Source organism: Sturnus vulgaris, chromosome 22, assembly GCF_052056855.1.
Source record: "Sturnus vulgaris isolate bStuVul1 chromosome 22, bStuVul1.hap1, whole genome shotgun sequence".
Classification (NCBI taxonomy): domain Eukaryota; kingdom Metazoa; phylum Chordata; class Aves; order Passeriformes; family Sturnidae; genus Sturnus; species Sturnus vulgaris.
The window spans coordinates 3,582,879-3,597,822 of NC_142264.1; the positions used below are offsets into that span (position 1 = coordinate 3,582,879).

The 14,944-nt window shown below is 53.3% G+C and overlaps 1 protein-coding gene across 1 annotated transcript; it reads right to left on the reverse strand.

Annotated features, from left to right (window-relative positions):
* Window positions 1-301: 301 nt before the first annotated feature.
* DBH (dopamine beta-hydroxylase) lies at window positions 302-14,170 on the reverse strand. Its single transcript, XM_014873117.2, has 12 exons — window positions 13,739-14,170; window positions 11,518-11,664; window positions 10,028-10,285; window positions 8,067-8,243; window positions 7,389-7,491; window positions 6,042-6,208; window positions 5,199-5,342; window positions 5,052-5,090; window positions 4,199-4,258; window positions 3,404-3,531; window positions 2,824-2,983; window positions 302-436 (listed from the first exon to the last, which is right to left on the reverse strand). The coding sequence occupies exons 1-12, from the start codon at window positions 14,168-14,170 to the stop codon at window positions 302-304; spliced, it is 1,950 nt and encodes a 649-aa protein (XP_014728603.2).
* Window positions 14,171-14,944: the final 774 nt, after the last annotated feature.

A 14,944-nucleotide genomic window follows, 5' to 3' on the forward strand; every position in this document is an offset into this window, starting at 1 on the left:
CTCCCACACATCCCTTTGCTCCGTGCCTCAGTTTCCCTGCGGGCAAACAAGCTCCATCCCCTCCTCCCTGGGGCCGCACAATAGCAAACCTCGCCGTTATTATTCCGGGGGTGGGAAGCAGCATTACTCAGAGCCAGCATTGCTAATAACGCACTAAATATAGCGCTTCCCATCCCCGGAGCACTTTCTGAACTCTGCCTGATGAGCTCTAACCCCCTCCGCAGGCAGGGCCAGGGCTGGCACGGCTGTGCGGGCAGGATGCTCCCCTTGGATGGATGCCCGTCCTGATGGCAGCACCGGGTCAGTCCCTCCGGAGCTGGCCCAGGTTGAGGGGGATGGGGGCAGCGGGATGAGGCTCCGGGGCGGGCGGGCAGCGAGGGATGCGCTCCCGCAGCCTCTCGGTGATGCTGGGGAGCGGCTGCTTCTCCCACTCGCCCTGCAAGAGAGGTCAGCACCTGAGAGCACTGGCAGGTGGGAATTCTTCTCCCCGGAAAGGGAGGAAGGTTTTGGAGGCTCGGTGTTTCTGTCTGCTTGGAGAAATGACACGAGTTCTAACGTCTGAAGTGGTTTTTAGCCCAAATCAGGGTGTCTTCTCGTGAGACATCACTAATTATTCCTAGTGCAGAAGCACCTACACATCCCCTAAGTGGTGCAGACGTCTGAGGTGCTCCATGTTCCACAAATCCACCCGAGCTGGGGAGTTTCCACCCCAAAAAGCGTTACGTGCCGAGTCAGGTGGAGACAGCTCAAACCAGGGAGTCCCACAGGGATGGGACTCTGGAAAACGCTCCCTTACCAGGTACTGGCAGGAATTTCCAGCCTGGATGTGCCCGTGGAGCAGGAGGGATGCAGCAGCCTGGCTGAGGTGCCGTGGAGCAGAGGCAGGGAAGGGCTGTCAGAGCCATCAGGGCTCATGGTGACCACAGCCAGGACAAATCCCCCCCAGTCTGTGCATCCATGGAGGCACCTTGTCTTGAGGATGCTCCCTGCAAAGATCAACCTGCCAGGTGCAGGCAGTGCCCGGGGCTGAGCCTGCCCAGCAGGATCTAACTCAGATGTGACATTGGCCTGGCCTGGTGGCCACTGGAGACGTGGGCAAGGCTGGGAGGGCACAGGGGCTCAGCTCCGGGGTGGTGATGCTCTGGTTTGGCTGCGTGTTCATGTGGAAATGTCAGCGAGAGGCTGAGCCACAGCGTGAGCAGGAGGAGGGAGGTCTGGAGAGGAGAGGTAGAGTCGTGAGTCATCAGCGAGATGAAAGTGGGATTTATGTTTTCAGCTGAAATTTCTCCTGGTGCGTCAAGTGAAATGGGCCAGAGCCTGCACCAGCACCAGGAAAACCCTGGGGACACCTGAGTGGGATGGAGGGACCTTTCCAAAGCTCATGGGGAGTGACCAGAGAGGGCACAGCATTGCAGGGGAGCACCAGCTGGAGAAACAACTCCTTTCCTGTGCCCTTATGGCTTAGGGAAGCAGTTTATCATCCTTAGGGTGCTCCAGGGCTCAGCCCTGAGCCCATCTGCTGTAGCGTCTGCCCTGCTGATACATCCCGAACCCTGAGCCTGCTTTTGGAGAGATCAAAGGCATGTGGAGTGTCTTGACAGTTGTTGTTTTCAGTGCTCTCGAGTGGAAATCTGAAGAGAGATTGCGTTTAGAGTTTATTGCGAGCCCTTGCGGGCGCAGGGGAACTTGGGGACGGCACTGTCCCCACTGCCGCTCACAAGTGTTACCTTGAGATTTGGCTGGATAATTAACAGCACTCAGCTCCTTCCAGAAATCATCAGATTTGGGATCACTGAACTGCAAAAACACGAGCTTAATTAGGAGCTGGTGCTTTTCTCTTGGCAGGAACAGTATGGAATAAATGAGATGTCTCCAAGCCGGGCTTGCTCTGAAACACCAGCGGAGCAGAGGCTCCTTCACCCTCACCGTGATGCTCATGACCCACTTTGTGCCAGCATTGCCTCTGGTCTGCTCGAGTCCCTTCCTGACAGCCCCCAAGACCTCTCTGAAATCAAGGGAATTGTCTGGGTCGTAAATTAAGCGGTTCAATTCATAATTCTGCTGCTGCACAAAACTTCTGCAGCACTTCTGTCCCTGCAGCAAAGCTCTGCATGGCTGAGAGGTGCCTGGTGTCCAGTTCCAGGAAACTGGAAAGGTTACTGCCCACTCCAGGGTGAAACTTTGCTAAAGGGAATTTACTGTGGCAGGAAGCTGATGGTCATGCCTGCAATCAGCTCAGCATCCTCCTGTGCTGCAGTGGATAGCACTGGATCCAGGAGCAAGGTATCATCCAAATTTATTACACTGATAAATGGCATTGGAAGCTGATGCCAGCAGTGGTTTTAAATCTTCATCACCGTCATCATGTCCCTCGTTTCTGGGCCTGATTTTATTTTAAAGACCTCCCAGTCCTTTATCCTTCACGTTTTGCTGGATCACCACATTCGGAGGCTGCACAGATGCTGTGTGTAATGAGCTTGCTCTGCTGGGACTTGGGGTGATTTGCCAAAATCCTAAAAACCACCTCACGTTTCTCCTTGGATCTGGCCCTACTTTAACAGTCAGCAAAAGCAGCCTCCAAATCACTTTATGCAAATGCATCTCCTAATTGGATCTGGCTGGGAGCATCCGTGGTGGGCTCCAGATGTATTGTCTAAGCACAGGGCTGGGCTGGGCTCCGTGTCCTGCTCATGCCAGGAATTTCCAGGCAGCTCCAGCCCCCTGCCCTGGGCCTGCTGGGTTTGGATGTGTCCTGAGCACTAGAGACCCGACTTTACATCTGGGAATTCTGCTGGGAAGCTTTGGGAGTGAGGCTGTACCTACCGGGAAGCGGACAGCAGAGGATTTGTTGCAGTGCATGGAGATCGGAGCAAAGCTGTAGAGGGATTTCAGCACATCCCTGTTGAACGTGTTCCAGGGGATGGAGTAAAACTGCTGTGGCACAGAGACCTGTGGGCACATGCAGATCTCCTCATCGTTAAACCTGGGCAGGAGAGAGGCCATGCTGAAACGCAGCAGTGCTGTGCTGGATGTGACCAATTCCTTCCTGCCTGAACAGTGTCCTGGAATGGCTCAGGGACAGCCTGGAGCAGCCAGCACCTGCAGGGCAGGATTTGGGACCAGCCCTTGGGTAGGACACCCTGTGCAAGGTCAGCATCTCCCCTCTCCTCGTGGGTGGATGGGCTGCAGCCTCCTCCCCTGGCGTGGATCCCTGGTGTCTGCCTGGGTTATAAGGAATATTTTGCATTTATGCACTTGGCCACACACTGACTCTTGCTGAGAAGTCGCTCCCAGGGACTTCTTTCCCTTCCTGGTGGTTCTCACTACAGAATCATCCCCAAAACCCTGGGTTTGGCTTTTGTCCCAGTGCTCCCTGTCCCCCAAGCCCCACTGTGCTCTTCACCTGTTCACGAGGTTGAAGTACCGGTGCAGGTAGCCTGGATCCACAGCGCTTTTGCACAGCTCCAGCTGGGTCTGGGGGTAGTAGTGCACGTAGTTCACACACATCTCCTCCAGGATGCCAAACCCTCCCTGTGGCACAGGCAGGAAGGTGATGGAAGCAGGGTCTGGCTGTGCCCTGCTGGGGCTGCACAGGGGCAGGGAGGGCAGGGGGACACAGAGCTCACACCTCTGGGTACAGGCTCGTATGGATCTAAAAATCCCTGTCTATAGCTATATCTGGATAAATAGAGATGAGATGATAGAGATTACAGGTATTCACTCCCCTTCAGGTGCATGGAATGGGCAGCTCTCTGCTTGTCTGCCCTCTGTGCAAGGATAGACTTCCAGGCTAGACCGTGTGGTTTACATTAAAATGCAGATTTCCTATAATCCCTCCTCTATATTTAGCCTTGTCCCTGTTGATTGTACCTCTGACAGGCTCTTTTACGTTTTTTTTTTTTCCCACTGCCTATGTAAGGAAATAACATGCACTGTCAAAAAATGCCACTTCTCTTTAATTACAATTAATCCCTGGTGGAACAGTTTGTGATGGGAATTAGAGTGACACATGCTACTTCACAATTAGCACCTTCACATCCCCGCTGCAGGCAGCAGAGCCTTGTGAGTTCCCTTCTTCCCACCCTCCCTTTGCTTCTGGCTGTGATTCAGCCTGGCTTCATGCAGGTGCCCACTCTGGGGGTGCCCCCAACCCACCCTGGCTTGCCCCCAAAGGCAGGGGAGCTGCCCCTGCACTCACCACGGTGGCTCTGCTCCGATCCTCCGTGTTGTACGTGCAGGTGGTGATGAGTTCATCGCCCTGGGGGGGTCAAACAAAGGAAAAAATAGGGATTGGGGAGTGTTCCACATAGAAATCTCTGCTCCCCATATCAGGAGCTTGCAACCCCACAGGAGTCCTTGCTAAACCTGCATCCCCTGGGGAGATTCCCCAGAGCTGCATCCCAGGGATGGTGTTTCCTGCTTTCCTCACTTTTTAAGAATTTCTGCAGGGTTGAAAACACCTTAAAATTGCACTTAGGCAAGAGTCTGAAGTGCCAAATCCAGAGCTGACTTGATGGCACAACAGCCTTCCTGGCACAGTCAGTGCTGAGGACTATGAGGACACCCAGGACACAGCCCTGGGCATGGTTCCAGTGGGTGCTGAGTGCTTTGAGCAGCTCCAGGAACTGCCCTCAGCTTTGCAGTCAGGTCCTTCCCCAGCTGAAGTGCCCTGGGGCAGGTTCCACCCCTGTTTTCCCACCCACTCCCACTCTGATGCCAGATCTCTTCCTCTCCTTCCATCAAGCAAGGACAGAGGGCACCACCATGGTTCATCCTCCCCCCCCTAAGGAGCCTCCCTCTGCCAGACGAAGCCCAGATAAATTAGGAGCCTAATTTATCTCCTGGCTGCCCACACACCAATTCTGTGCCATATGAGAGGGGGCCTGCTTGTCCCCAAAGCATCTGCAGGGAGGTGGCAGATATGACCCAGGGACCCTCACTCCAGCCCCCCTGGGAGTCCCCAGATGGGATGGGGTGATGGAAAGAGGAGGGAACTCAGGGGCCATGGGATCAGGATGTGCCTTTTGGAATAATTTTTTGGAGCAACTCACCGGAAAAACCGCAACCACCTCCTTCAGCATGCGGATCTCCTGGGAGGGGAGAGGAGGAAAGGGGGGGACACATGAGAGCAGTGCTGTGCCACTGTGCCCAGGGGTGACACCCAGCCAGGTCCCCCAGTGGCCCTGCAGCCCTTGTACCTGGAAGTGAGGGCTGTAGTGCCTGTCAGCGTTCACAACCTGCTGCTCCCTCCCGTCCCGGGCCAGCACCGTCACCACTTTCCTCCCGGCCAGATGTGTGTGCAGCTGGGAAGCAAAGATGCGGATGCCAGCAGCGGGCAGAGCCTGGGGGGAGGAAGGAAAGAAGGAAGGAAGGAAGGACAGACAGCTCAAGCCACCATGGCCAGCCCTGTCCCTTTCCCCTCCCTCCCATCCCCTTGTTGTGTGCTGGGAACTCACTGTCCCTGTTCTGGTTCTCACATGGGCTTTAGGGGATCACTGTACTCCTGGAAAAGCATCTCAGTGAGCTCCTTGCAGGGGGACAAACCCTCATTGCTGCCAAACCAACACTCCAGGGCAGCAGGAGAAGCTGAGCCAGATCCTGCTTCCTGCCCTGCCCTCGTTAGTGGTGGCACCTTGTGGGTAAGCCCTCCAAAAACACACACTAAAACTTCCCTGAGAAAGCAAGGTGGGCCCTTTGGAACCATCTTTGAGAGAGCTCTTGGCAAGCTCCCTGGGAGCAGGAGCCAATTTTCCCATCCCTGTGAGGGAAAGCACCACTGGGACACGGCCAGCTCGGCACTGAGTTTTATGGGAATGGTACCCCGGGGAGCTGGAGCAGATGGCTCCCCAGGAGAGCTGCTTCCAGGGGGATTCAGCACATCCCAACCAGCTGCTCTCTGTTTATTGTACACAGCAGATTTTCCTTTCCAGCACTAGCTCACGGTGAGTTTAAATTGGGAGCCTGGAGATTGGTGCTGCCTGGAGCCAGGGAAAAGCCACGGGCAACCTTTCTCCTCGGAGGTGGAGGGGACAGGCACTCACCAGCTGGGTGCATTTATCAGTGCAGTATCCCGTGAGGATGAAGTTGTCCTCTCCAGGGGGAATGGCCATCACTGGGGTGTACACCAAGCCCAGCTCCATGATCCCAGCATCATAGGGACGCAGGGTGGCCGTGTAGTACAGCCTGATCCCCGAGGAGTCACGGCGACCTGGTGGGCCAGGGGACAAGGACAAGTCACTGCAGGGACAAGGCCAAAAGGTGAAAAACAAGGAGAGGTGAAAAACGATGCTGTGCTGCCGTGGGGAGCCTCTCACTCCCAGCTTCCTTCATCTGTTTGAAATTGTTTTAAATCCTACAGATTCTCTTCACTGCGTGGCCCCAGATGCACCTGGCTCCCTGGTGAGGGCACTGACCTGAATTGTGCCAGGACAGCAAGGTAAGGAGTGCCTTTGGAGAGCCCAAAGCAGAGGGACAGAGCATGGGGTGCTTTGGAGGACTCCCTCAAAATGGAACGTGGCTCATTGCAGCTTCTTTAACGGGTACATCCCAAAATCCCAAAAGGCCACGCAGGGAAAGAGTGGGGTCAACAGGTCAGGAGGGGTTCAGACCAGCTCTGAGCTCCCTGTCTCCAGGCTGGAGCCCACCCAGGGACAAGAATAACGGGGGAGACACTATTGGTTAACACGCAGAAGCAGATAAATGATGGAAGACGTGAACTCCGTATTTATAGCCGTGTTTCTTCTCAAGTTGCCGAATGTGCTATGATTGATGCACGGTACATATGCTCTGGCCTCCTAAAAATATCCTTGGGTAGTCAAGAAGCTGCTTGTTTTTATGTTAATGAAGAAACTGGGTTGTTTGGAATCCTTCTTTTTTTTCCAATGTGTCTCCTGACAATGTTATCGAAGCAGGAGAACAGGAACACAACATCCACATCCCCCCTCCCCAGGCAGCCTGCTCTCTCTGGTGACTTGGCACTGCTGTCACTCTTGCTCTGAGCTCAGACCCGGCCCCACCACCTTGTGTGGAATTTAGGGAGATTCCTGAGACAGCCCAGCTAAACGCTGGTGTTGCCCTGCATCATCACATCCTTGCAGGATCTCTGTAGGGGCAATTTTCTGCCTGCAGGCTCCTTTCCCGAGCACCCTTCCCCACCTCTGGGCATGCACTTCAGTGAGGATGACTTTGCTGAGACCAGAAAAGCAGCAGCATGGTGGGGATTTCATGTATTCTTCCTGCAGGGGCAGATCTGGGCCATCAGCATCTCCAGCACCATGATTTAGGCCAGAGGTCTCCCCAGAAGGTGTCAGAGCTTCCCTGGAATTTCCCCAGCTCTCCTGCCATGGTCTAACAGGTAAAGCAGTGGGCAGCAGCACCCAGCCCCTCACCTTTGAACACCAGGGGATTGTGGTAATGGATCTCCAGACGCAAATATCTGGAGGAGCCTGGGCCACCAAAGGCTAGACCTGCTTCTTCAGGGTAATAGAAAGCCTGGAAGCAGAAGGGAGGGTGTTAGGGGTGGCTTTCCTGGGAACAAGGCTGGAAAGCCTCAGAGAACATGCAGGCATAATCCTGACCCACACCATGGGCTGAGGGATGTGATTTGTACCCTTGGTTGTGCTTGAAGAGCTGCCCTTGCTCCCAAAAGCTTCTCTCATTCCACACACAGTGGCACAACACCTGAGTATTGTCACAGAGTCATAAAATACCCTGAGTTGGAAGGGACCCACAAAGATCATCAAAACCCAGCTTGAATTCCAGCCCAGGGAATCCCCAAAGTGCCTGAGAGCGTTGTCCAAAAACTCCTTGAGCTCTCTCAGCCTGGGAGCCGTGACCATTCCCTGGGGAGCTGCTCCAGTGTCCCACCCCACTGATTTATGGCACCAAAGAGGAGGAGGAGGAGGGCTGGGGACAGGGAGGAAACCCAACACACCCAGGAGGGGCTGGGAAGCTCAGACAGGGCTGAAGCCAAACCCCAGCAGAGAACAGGGCGAGGATGGGGAAGGTCTGGGAGGCAGCAGAGCAGTTGTCACCCAGGGTGGGGACATGTCCCTTGTCACACCCACCTGTGCCCCCATGGCCCAGGCTGCCAGCACGTGCCTGCAGTAGTTGAGCCTGTCTGGCTTCATTTTGGAATCACAGGGCCCGTTGTAGTGGGGGAAGCTGTCGAACTCAGCTGCACACTGGAACACTTCCATGTGGTGGACAAGAGCCTCGTTGCCCGCCGTGACCACCGGCTCGTACTGAAAAGCAGGTCCAGGAGGGAGACTGATGCCTTCAATTTTAGCTTTCATATTTTTTTCAAATGCTTTACTGCCTTGGTGTGTGACTCTGAATTTCATAATAAGTGTTAGCAAGTTCTCCTCACAGTTTAGTCAGACAAAATAATCCTTTTCCAGCCCCAGGGCCGAGGACAGCCATTACAGCCTGAGGCCCAAAAAATATAAACAGCAGCAAATTGAGGAGAACAGTCTGGGAGGATGGGACTGCAGAACCTGGAGCTGGAATTGGACAATTAAGCCCAGTATGGAAATGGACCAAAACTTATAAAAGTGTGAAAACTCATGATCCATCTTGGGTCCACATTGGGCAAAGCCCCAGCAAAGCTCTTGCACTTGCCCAAGCTGTATCCTTGTAAGACCTTTTAATAAATGCCTACTTTATTCTTTTAACTCTGTCCAGCCTCTGTTCCAGGTCAGCCTCTCAAGGCATCAAGAGGACACACTGAGAGCCCATCCCTGGGGCTGGATATCTGTGACATCCAGCAATATCTGTGACCTGCCACAGGACGGGGAGGAAAGGTTGCTCTGGGCATGAGGCACCAAGGGCCAATATCACCTCATATTTTGATTATGGCAGAGTTAAGCACCTGGGTGCTTCAAAGGGGAAACAACATGTTATTAGTGCCTAAGGAGCATTTAGGTCAGTTTTGGAAATATTTAATTTCCTGGCTGGCTTAGGGACCAACCCAGAACCCACAGAGAACCAGCTCATCCTTTCTCCAGCAAAGGACAGGGATCAGCAGGAGATCTTGGTCAGTTTTGTCATGACTTTACCAGTTTTGCAGGGCTGAGGTGGCCCTGGGATGCTGCTTTTTCCTAAAGAGAGTCCTGGCTGTGTTGTTGTAGCTCTTCCCTGCAGCTCTTGGGTTTTGTTTCTACCCCACAGCTGCTCGGGGCACAGGGAGGGGGATTTGGGGTAGAGAGAGTGACTCAAGCCTGAGGAACATCTCTGGCTAAAAGTGCCAGCTGCAGAAGTGATCTGCAGCAGGGAAGGTATCAGGAGTTACACACTTCTTACTTACACACAGATGATTCACTTCACACCATCTGTCAGACAGAAAATCCTCCTTCTGAGCCCGCCTTTGCAGCGCCGTCTCTCCCCTCACAATCACTGAGCGCTCGCTGCAGCTCGAGTGTCTCAAGGTTTTTCCTTCTCCCCGTGGTGTGGTTTTGACTCTGGATGTGCCAGGTCACCTCCTGAGCCACCCCCACACCTGCTGAGCTCCTCCTTTCCTCAGGGTTGGCAGCAGGTTTCTGCTTTTCCTTTGCAGGAGATGGCCCAAGCAACATGTCTGGGCAATACCCACAAGTTGCATTTATGTCTGTAAGTCTCTTTTTTTCTGGACTATGCCTCATCTTTTAGGAGCCAGTTCCCATCCTGGCTGGCTCTGCCCTGCTCTCACCAGCCCTGTTCCTTTGTTTCCTGTGTTTTTATGCTCCTCAAGGCTCTCTGTGTGCCAAAATCCTGCTGTGGGTCTGTTCCTTCTGCAAGGAGTCAGCTCTGAGCCTGCCCTGGAACCTGCTGGATGTGCCAGGTGGGAAAACATTACCTGATCCCCTCCTGCCCCTGCTCTAGGAAACATGAGGTTGCTCCTGACTGATGGGGTGGACCTGGAAGAGATTTTGGGACCACATTTGAAAAGATGTCAGGGACTGAAATCCTCCCTGTGACCTGAAATTTGCAGGATGTGAACACAATTACTGATCTACCCTGGGGAAAGCAGCCCTCTTCCCCTGCCCCTTACCATGATAATGTGGTGTTTGGGGAAGCCCTCTGGGAGTTCTGCCATGTAACACCAGTAGGTCGTCTCCTGGCTGGGAATGACAACATCTGGGGCTGTTATCTCCATGGTCTTCATGTCCCTGGGCAGCTCAGGGATGCTGATGTTGGGTTTCAGCAGCTGCACCCTCTGCAGCCCCCCGTGGAGGGCAGAGATGTTGATGGCTTGCAGGGAGTGCACAGGTTTCTCCAGGATGCCGTAGATCAGGTGCACGGTGCCATCCTGAAGCCAGAGCAGAATTTAGCAGCGGGGTTTTCATGCAGAAACCAGAACCCAGAAATGGGTCTTGTGACCCCACCCTGACTGCACCAGCAGCTCGCTCTGCTGTGCTGTCCCAGGAAAGCTCGACGTTCCAGCTGATGTGGGCTCTGAGGGTTCCCTACCTGGTGGGAGAGTCTGAAAAGTTTTCCCCATCAATTCCAAAAGGGTGACACATCCTCCCTGCTCCTTCCAAGCCCCTCATGAGCTCCAGGCTGGGACAAACCCATCAGTGCAGGGCTCATCCCCCCCTGCAGCCCAGCAATAGCCTGGGGGGTAACAGCAGAAACAAAACTTCTCCCTGAGGTCCTCCCTTTTCTTCCAGCTTCTTTTCAGGTGGAAGGTACCACAAGAAGCTCTGCTGAAAGTCTACAGCAAGCAAGAACACTGAGAGCTCTGGACAGGAGATAAAGGAGAAAGGAAAAAGAGAACAATCTTTTCTTAAAGGATCAGAGAATAAAGACCAGCAAGTGTTTTCGTGGTTCACACACAGATTGTTCCCTCCAGGGCTCTCAGTGTTTTGGCAGACGGCAAACACTTCTCACCAGAAGAGAAGCTTTTGAACACCAGCAGCAAAAACTCGAGGACACTCTGTGCCCACGTTGGCTTTAAAATATCTTCCCCACAAAGGCTTTCATGTGAGATGAGCCTTGCGCAGATTCCTGCCTGCAGCCAGGGGCTGTAGCTGAGACCCTGAGCTGTCTGCCATCCCTCACTGGGAAGGTTTATCCAAAATCCCAGCTCAGAGAGGAGCGGTGGATGCAGAGCCAGAGCCACACGGGAGCACAGAGCAGCAGCTCTGTTTGCTGTCCCTCTGTCCCAGCTCCTGTCACACCCTCCTGTTTGCCTCCTGTGGATACACCAACCCCTCTTCGTAACACTCCCAACAGTTGGCTCCAGACTGCCGAGCAGTGATGCAGGAGGGATTTATTTAGACCCAATGCATGTTCAACAGGAGCTGATGATGCAAACGAGCTAAAAGCTACACTTGAGAGAGCTTTTGAAGGGCTTGTGAATAGATGGTGCCAAACATTACTCATGGGCCAGGGCTGACATCTGTAGCTCACTTCCTCCTTGCCTCACACAGCACCAACACCTGATGCTGTGCCCAAACAGGCACAGCCCTGCAGGACAGGTCTGGAGCTGGGATGGGATGGGGCTGGGGGTGCCACAGTGGGGTGAGGGCGATGCCATACCTCTATCAGGTAGTCCTTGGGGTCACAGGTGCTGAAGGCTCTTCTGAAGAGGAGGTAGAGCCCCTCAGGAGCCCTGCGAGCCCCGAGGAGCTGGTAGTCCTGCTGGGAATCCATGTGGAGCTGCCCCTTGGCATCGCTCCAGGCATCCTGCAGGAGAGAGAGCAGCCTGCTCAGCCACGAGGTACCTCCAGAGGGACCACAGGTCCTCCTCCTGTCCACCCCCAGCACCCCAGGGCTGCAGGAAATCTGTGCTTTGGTTGCTCCATGCCCACCTGCAGCATTTCCTGGGCAGATCCAGGCTGGAATGGCCTCTGCCACAGGATCCCTGGAGCTTGGGCAGACCTGGGAAATACCTGAGCCAGCACTAACAGTCTGCAGAAAGACCTGTACAAGCTGAGATGTGAGTGGGGAAAGGTTGGGAAGGAGGGAGGGAAGCCCCCAGGGCCACGTGAAGGTGTTGCATTGGTCTGTGCTGTATTTTGGGTGTGTTTGTCTTGGGAGGACCCTGTGGAAGTGGGTGCTGAGCTCTCCAAAACCCTTGGCCCAAACCAGCCTTCCTCAGATTAAGATCAGACCCTTACTGGGATGTAATATCAGCACTAGAAATTGCTGCCCCTCTGCAAAATCTTTAAATTTTTGTGGTCAGATTGTTCTCCCCCAAAATCCTCTTGCTGTAGAGAGTGGTGACAAAGCCACCCCAAGAAGCAAAGCAGTAGGATATTCCTGTGCCTCAGGGTTTGAAGGCTTGGAGCATAAAATCCTGTGATAATTTGGATTTGAACAAGGTTGTTTCTTTGATCTTTTGTTTCTCCTGTGGGTCTCGTTTACTCAGAAAAGTCACCCAGGAAGTAGCTGGCTGAATGTACACAAGTGGCACTGGTTCTCCTCTTTTGGGCAGAAAAACCAGAAAGAAAAAAGATAAAGGAACTTGGCATCATTTCAGCCAGAACTATAGAGTCATATTTCCAGAACATATTGTCCTTAGAGGGGGAGAGGGAAATCAGCTCCACGGAGCTCGCATGACATTTGTTCTCATAGGAATACGCAGCGCAAGTTAATCTCATAGTACACGGGGGGCTGAGCAAATTTGGATCTTTTTAACAGCCAACACACTTATCCAGAAGAAAAGCTGCTGGGAGAGAGAAAACCGGGGCTGGAGAGATTTATTGAGATCTCCTTGCAGGATGGTGTTCAGCACCAAGTGAAAGAGAAAACCCGAGCGAGCGCTGCCAGGCGTTTCATTCAGGGCTGTTTGTCTTTGGGCAAGCACACGGAGGCAGATTAGAAATGATCTTTTATGTTTTCTTAACATGATGCTGTGAAATCCTGCAGCATTTGGCCCACCACAGACCCTGAAAGGTTGGAAATTAGCAGGAAAGCAGCGCAGATAATAAACCCTTCTTTTCACGCTTTCATTGCACTGCGGATCACATTGCGGCTGATTGCGAAGGAATGTGTTTTATGGTTAATTTGAAGGAAGCAGAGAGGTAAAATTTAACTTACTGGGAAGCCTCACACGGGCAAAAATGGGAATTGCTTTCTGCAGCCAGGCACAATCACAATCAGCCTGATGTGGTGGGCTGGGGATAGGGCTGGAGAGCCCAGGGCTGGGAAAACCACCCAAACAGGAACCCAACAAACAGACAGTGGCAGGAAGGACAGAGTTTGCAGCAGCAACAGCAAACAACACGACTGGAAATCAGTTTTTCCTGCACTCCCTTTTTACATATCACCCAAATAGATTTGCACCTTTAATTTCTGACAGACACCAGGCTGCCCTGTTATCCCATTGATCTTTGTGGATGCAACTCTCAGCTGGGTTCTTCCTGCTGGCAGGAGCAGCCTCTCTGCCTGGTGACTTTTGCCCTGTCTCACAGCCATTAATGGGAGCTGTGGTTAATTTTTAATGTGACTGGAAGCAGCACATGAGTGAAGCAGGGTGTTGATGCATCCTCAATGTGTGTGTCCTAAACACAGCAGACACCCAGCCTTGCTGATGTGCTGCTGTGTTTATTCTTTTCTCTTTTGGGTTAACCCCCATGCCAAACCCACAGTGTGGATTTGATCTGTGGGGTCCTCTGGGGTAGAAACCCCCCCAAGACCTTCTGGACCCTGAGCAGTGGGGCTGGCCCAGCATGTCCCAAACCACAAGCCAGATTCAGAGATGCATTCACAGGGAGGGAACCCCAAAATCATCCGTGCAAACACTCAAGTGACTCACCCCAAAGTAGGAGTTGTGTCCATCACTCCAGAGCACGGCCAGGTCCGCGTTCTCAAACTCGCCCCTGTCTGACATCCCAAAGAGGAGCCCAAACTGCAGGTCCCTGATGAGGAGCTGGAAGTTGACAACTTGCTCGGGGTAGCTGACATTCCAGGAGAGCTCCAGCAGCCCCTGGGGATCCAGGGGCACCTTGTAGGGGAAATCAGTCCCACGGGGCACCGAGCCCTGCAGGGCCACCACCAGGATGACCAGGAACGCGGCCACCATGGTGAAGTACATGGATGCCACCTCCCTCAGCTTGAGGCTGGGGCAGGAGCAGGGCTTGCTCCTGGAGTTCTGCATCCTGCCAGGACAGCACCCGGTGCCTGGCTGTGCCAATTTATGTGCTGGCCCTCCTGGGCAAGCCGGGTAAGTGATACTCTTTAATTGCATTTAGTTGTTGGGAAATTGGACTGGTGTATTGACCCCCCGTCAGCTCCTGGCCAAACACTTGTCATCTGCTGTCTGCCCTTAATTGGCTCTAATTGCACATGGACATTATCAATAGCAATTGGGTTTGACTGGGCTGATGTGATTCGCTCTTAAATCTTCCTTAGTGGCTGGGGAGGGCTGTTTGCTCACAGGCTGCTCTGGCTGAGCCCTCGTGGACATGATCTGTGCTGCTCGTGGTGCCTTTGGCCTGAGTGTCCACATAACCCAGCCTAGGATCACCCCAAAAGTGGCCAGACATGAGAACAAAGGACCCTGAGCCTGGTGTGAGGAGCTCCCTGGCATTAAATAATACTGACAGGGTTTGAAATTATTTCCCTGCAAAGCTCAGTGCCAGAGGAAATGCTGATTTCCCTCAAACAGCAAGGAACGAGATGTGTCCTCTCCCTCTCCTCTCGTTTTTGGCCTTTGTGGGATTTAATTCTGGCCTTTTCAAGCTCAGCAAACCGAGCTCCTCTCCCACCCCACTTTATATCCATTGAAGCCCCCACCTGCCTGGACCGGATATATTCAATATTTGTTCTTTCTTTGTAGCAGCTAGGACTTCGGCTCCAGTTTAAAGCCACCTTTAAACCCTCCCCCTTCCCATTTGTTTAAAGTCTGATGGATTCTCTATCGCTTATTAACTTTCCCGCGTTAATTGGAATGATAATGAACTGCCTGCAGCTTTTGGATGCGCGCACACGCATTAGTCGGTTTTATTAATGCCACCTCACC

Coding starts and splice junctions, on each gene's coding strand:
- DBH (XM_014873117.2), bottom strand. CDS start 14,170: ATGCAATTAAAGAGTATCACTTACCCGGCTTGCCCAGGAGGGCCAGCA. Junction 6,209..7,388: donor CAATCCCCTGGTGTTCAAAG/GTGAGGGGCTGG, acceptor CTGGCCCACCAG/GTCGCCGTGACTCCTCGGGG. Junction 2,984..3,403: donor TACTTCAACCTCGTGAACAG/GTGAAGAGCACA, acceptor TCTCCTGCCCAG/GTTTAACGATGAGGAGATCT.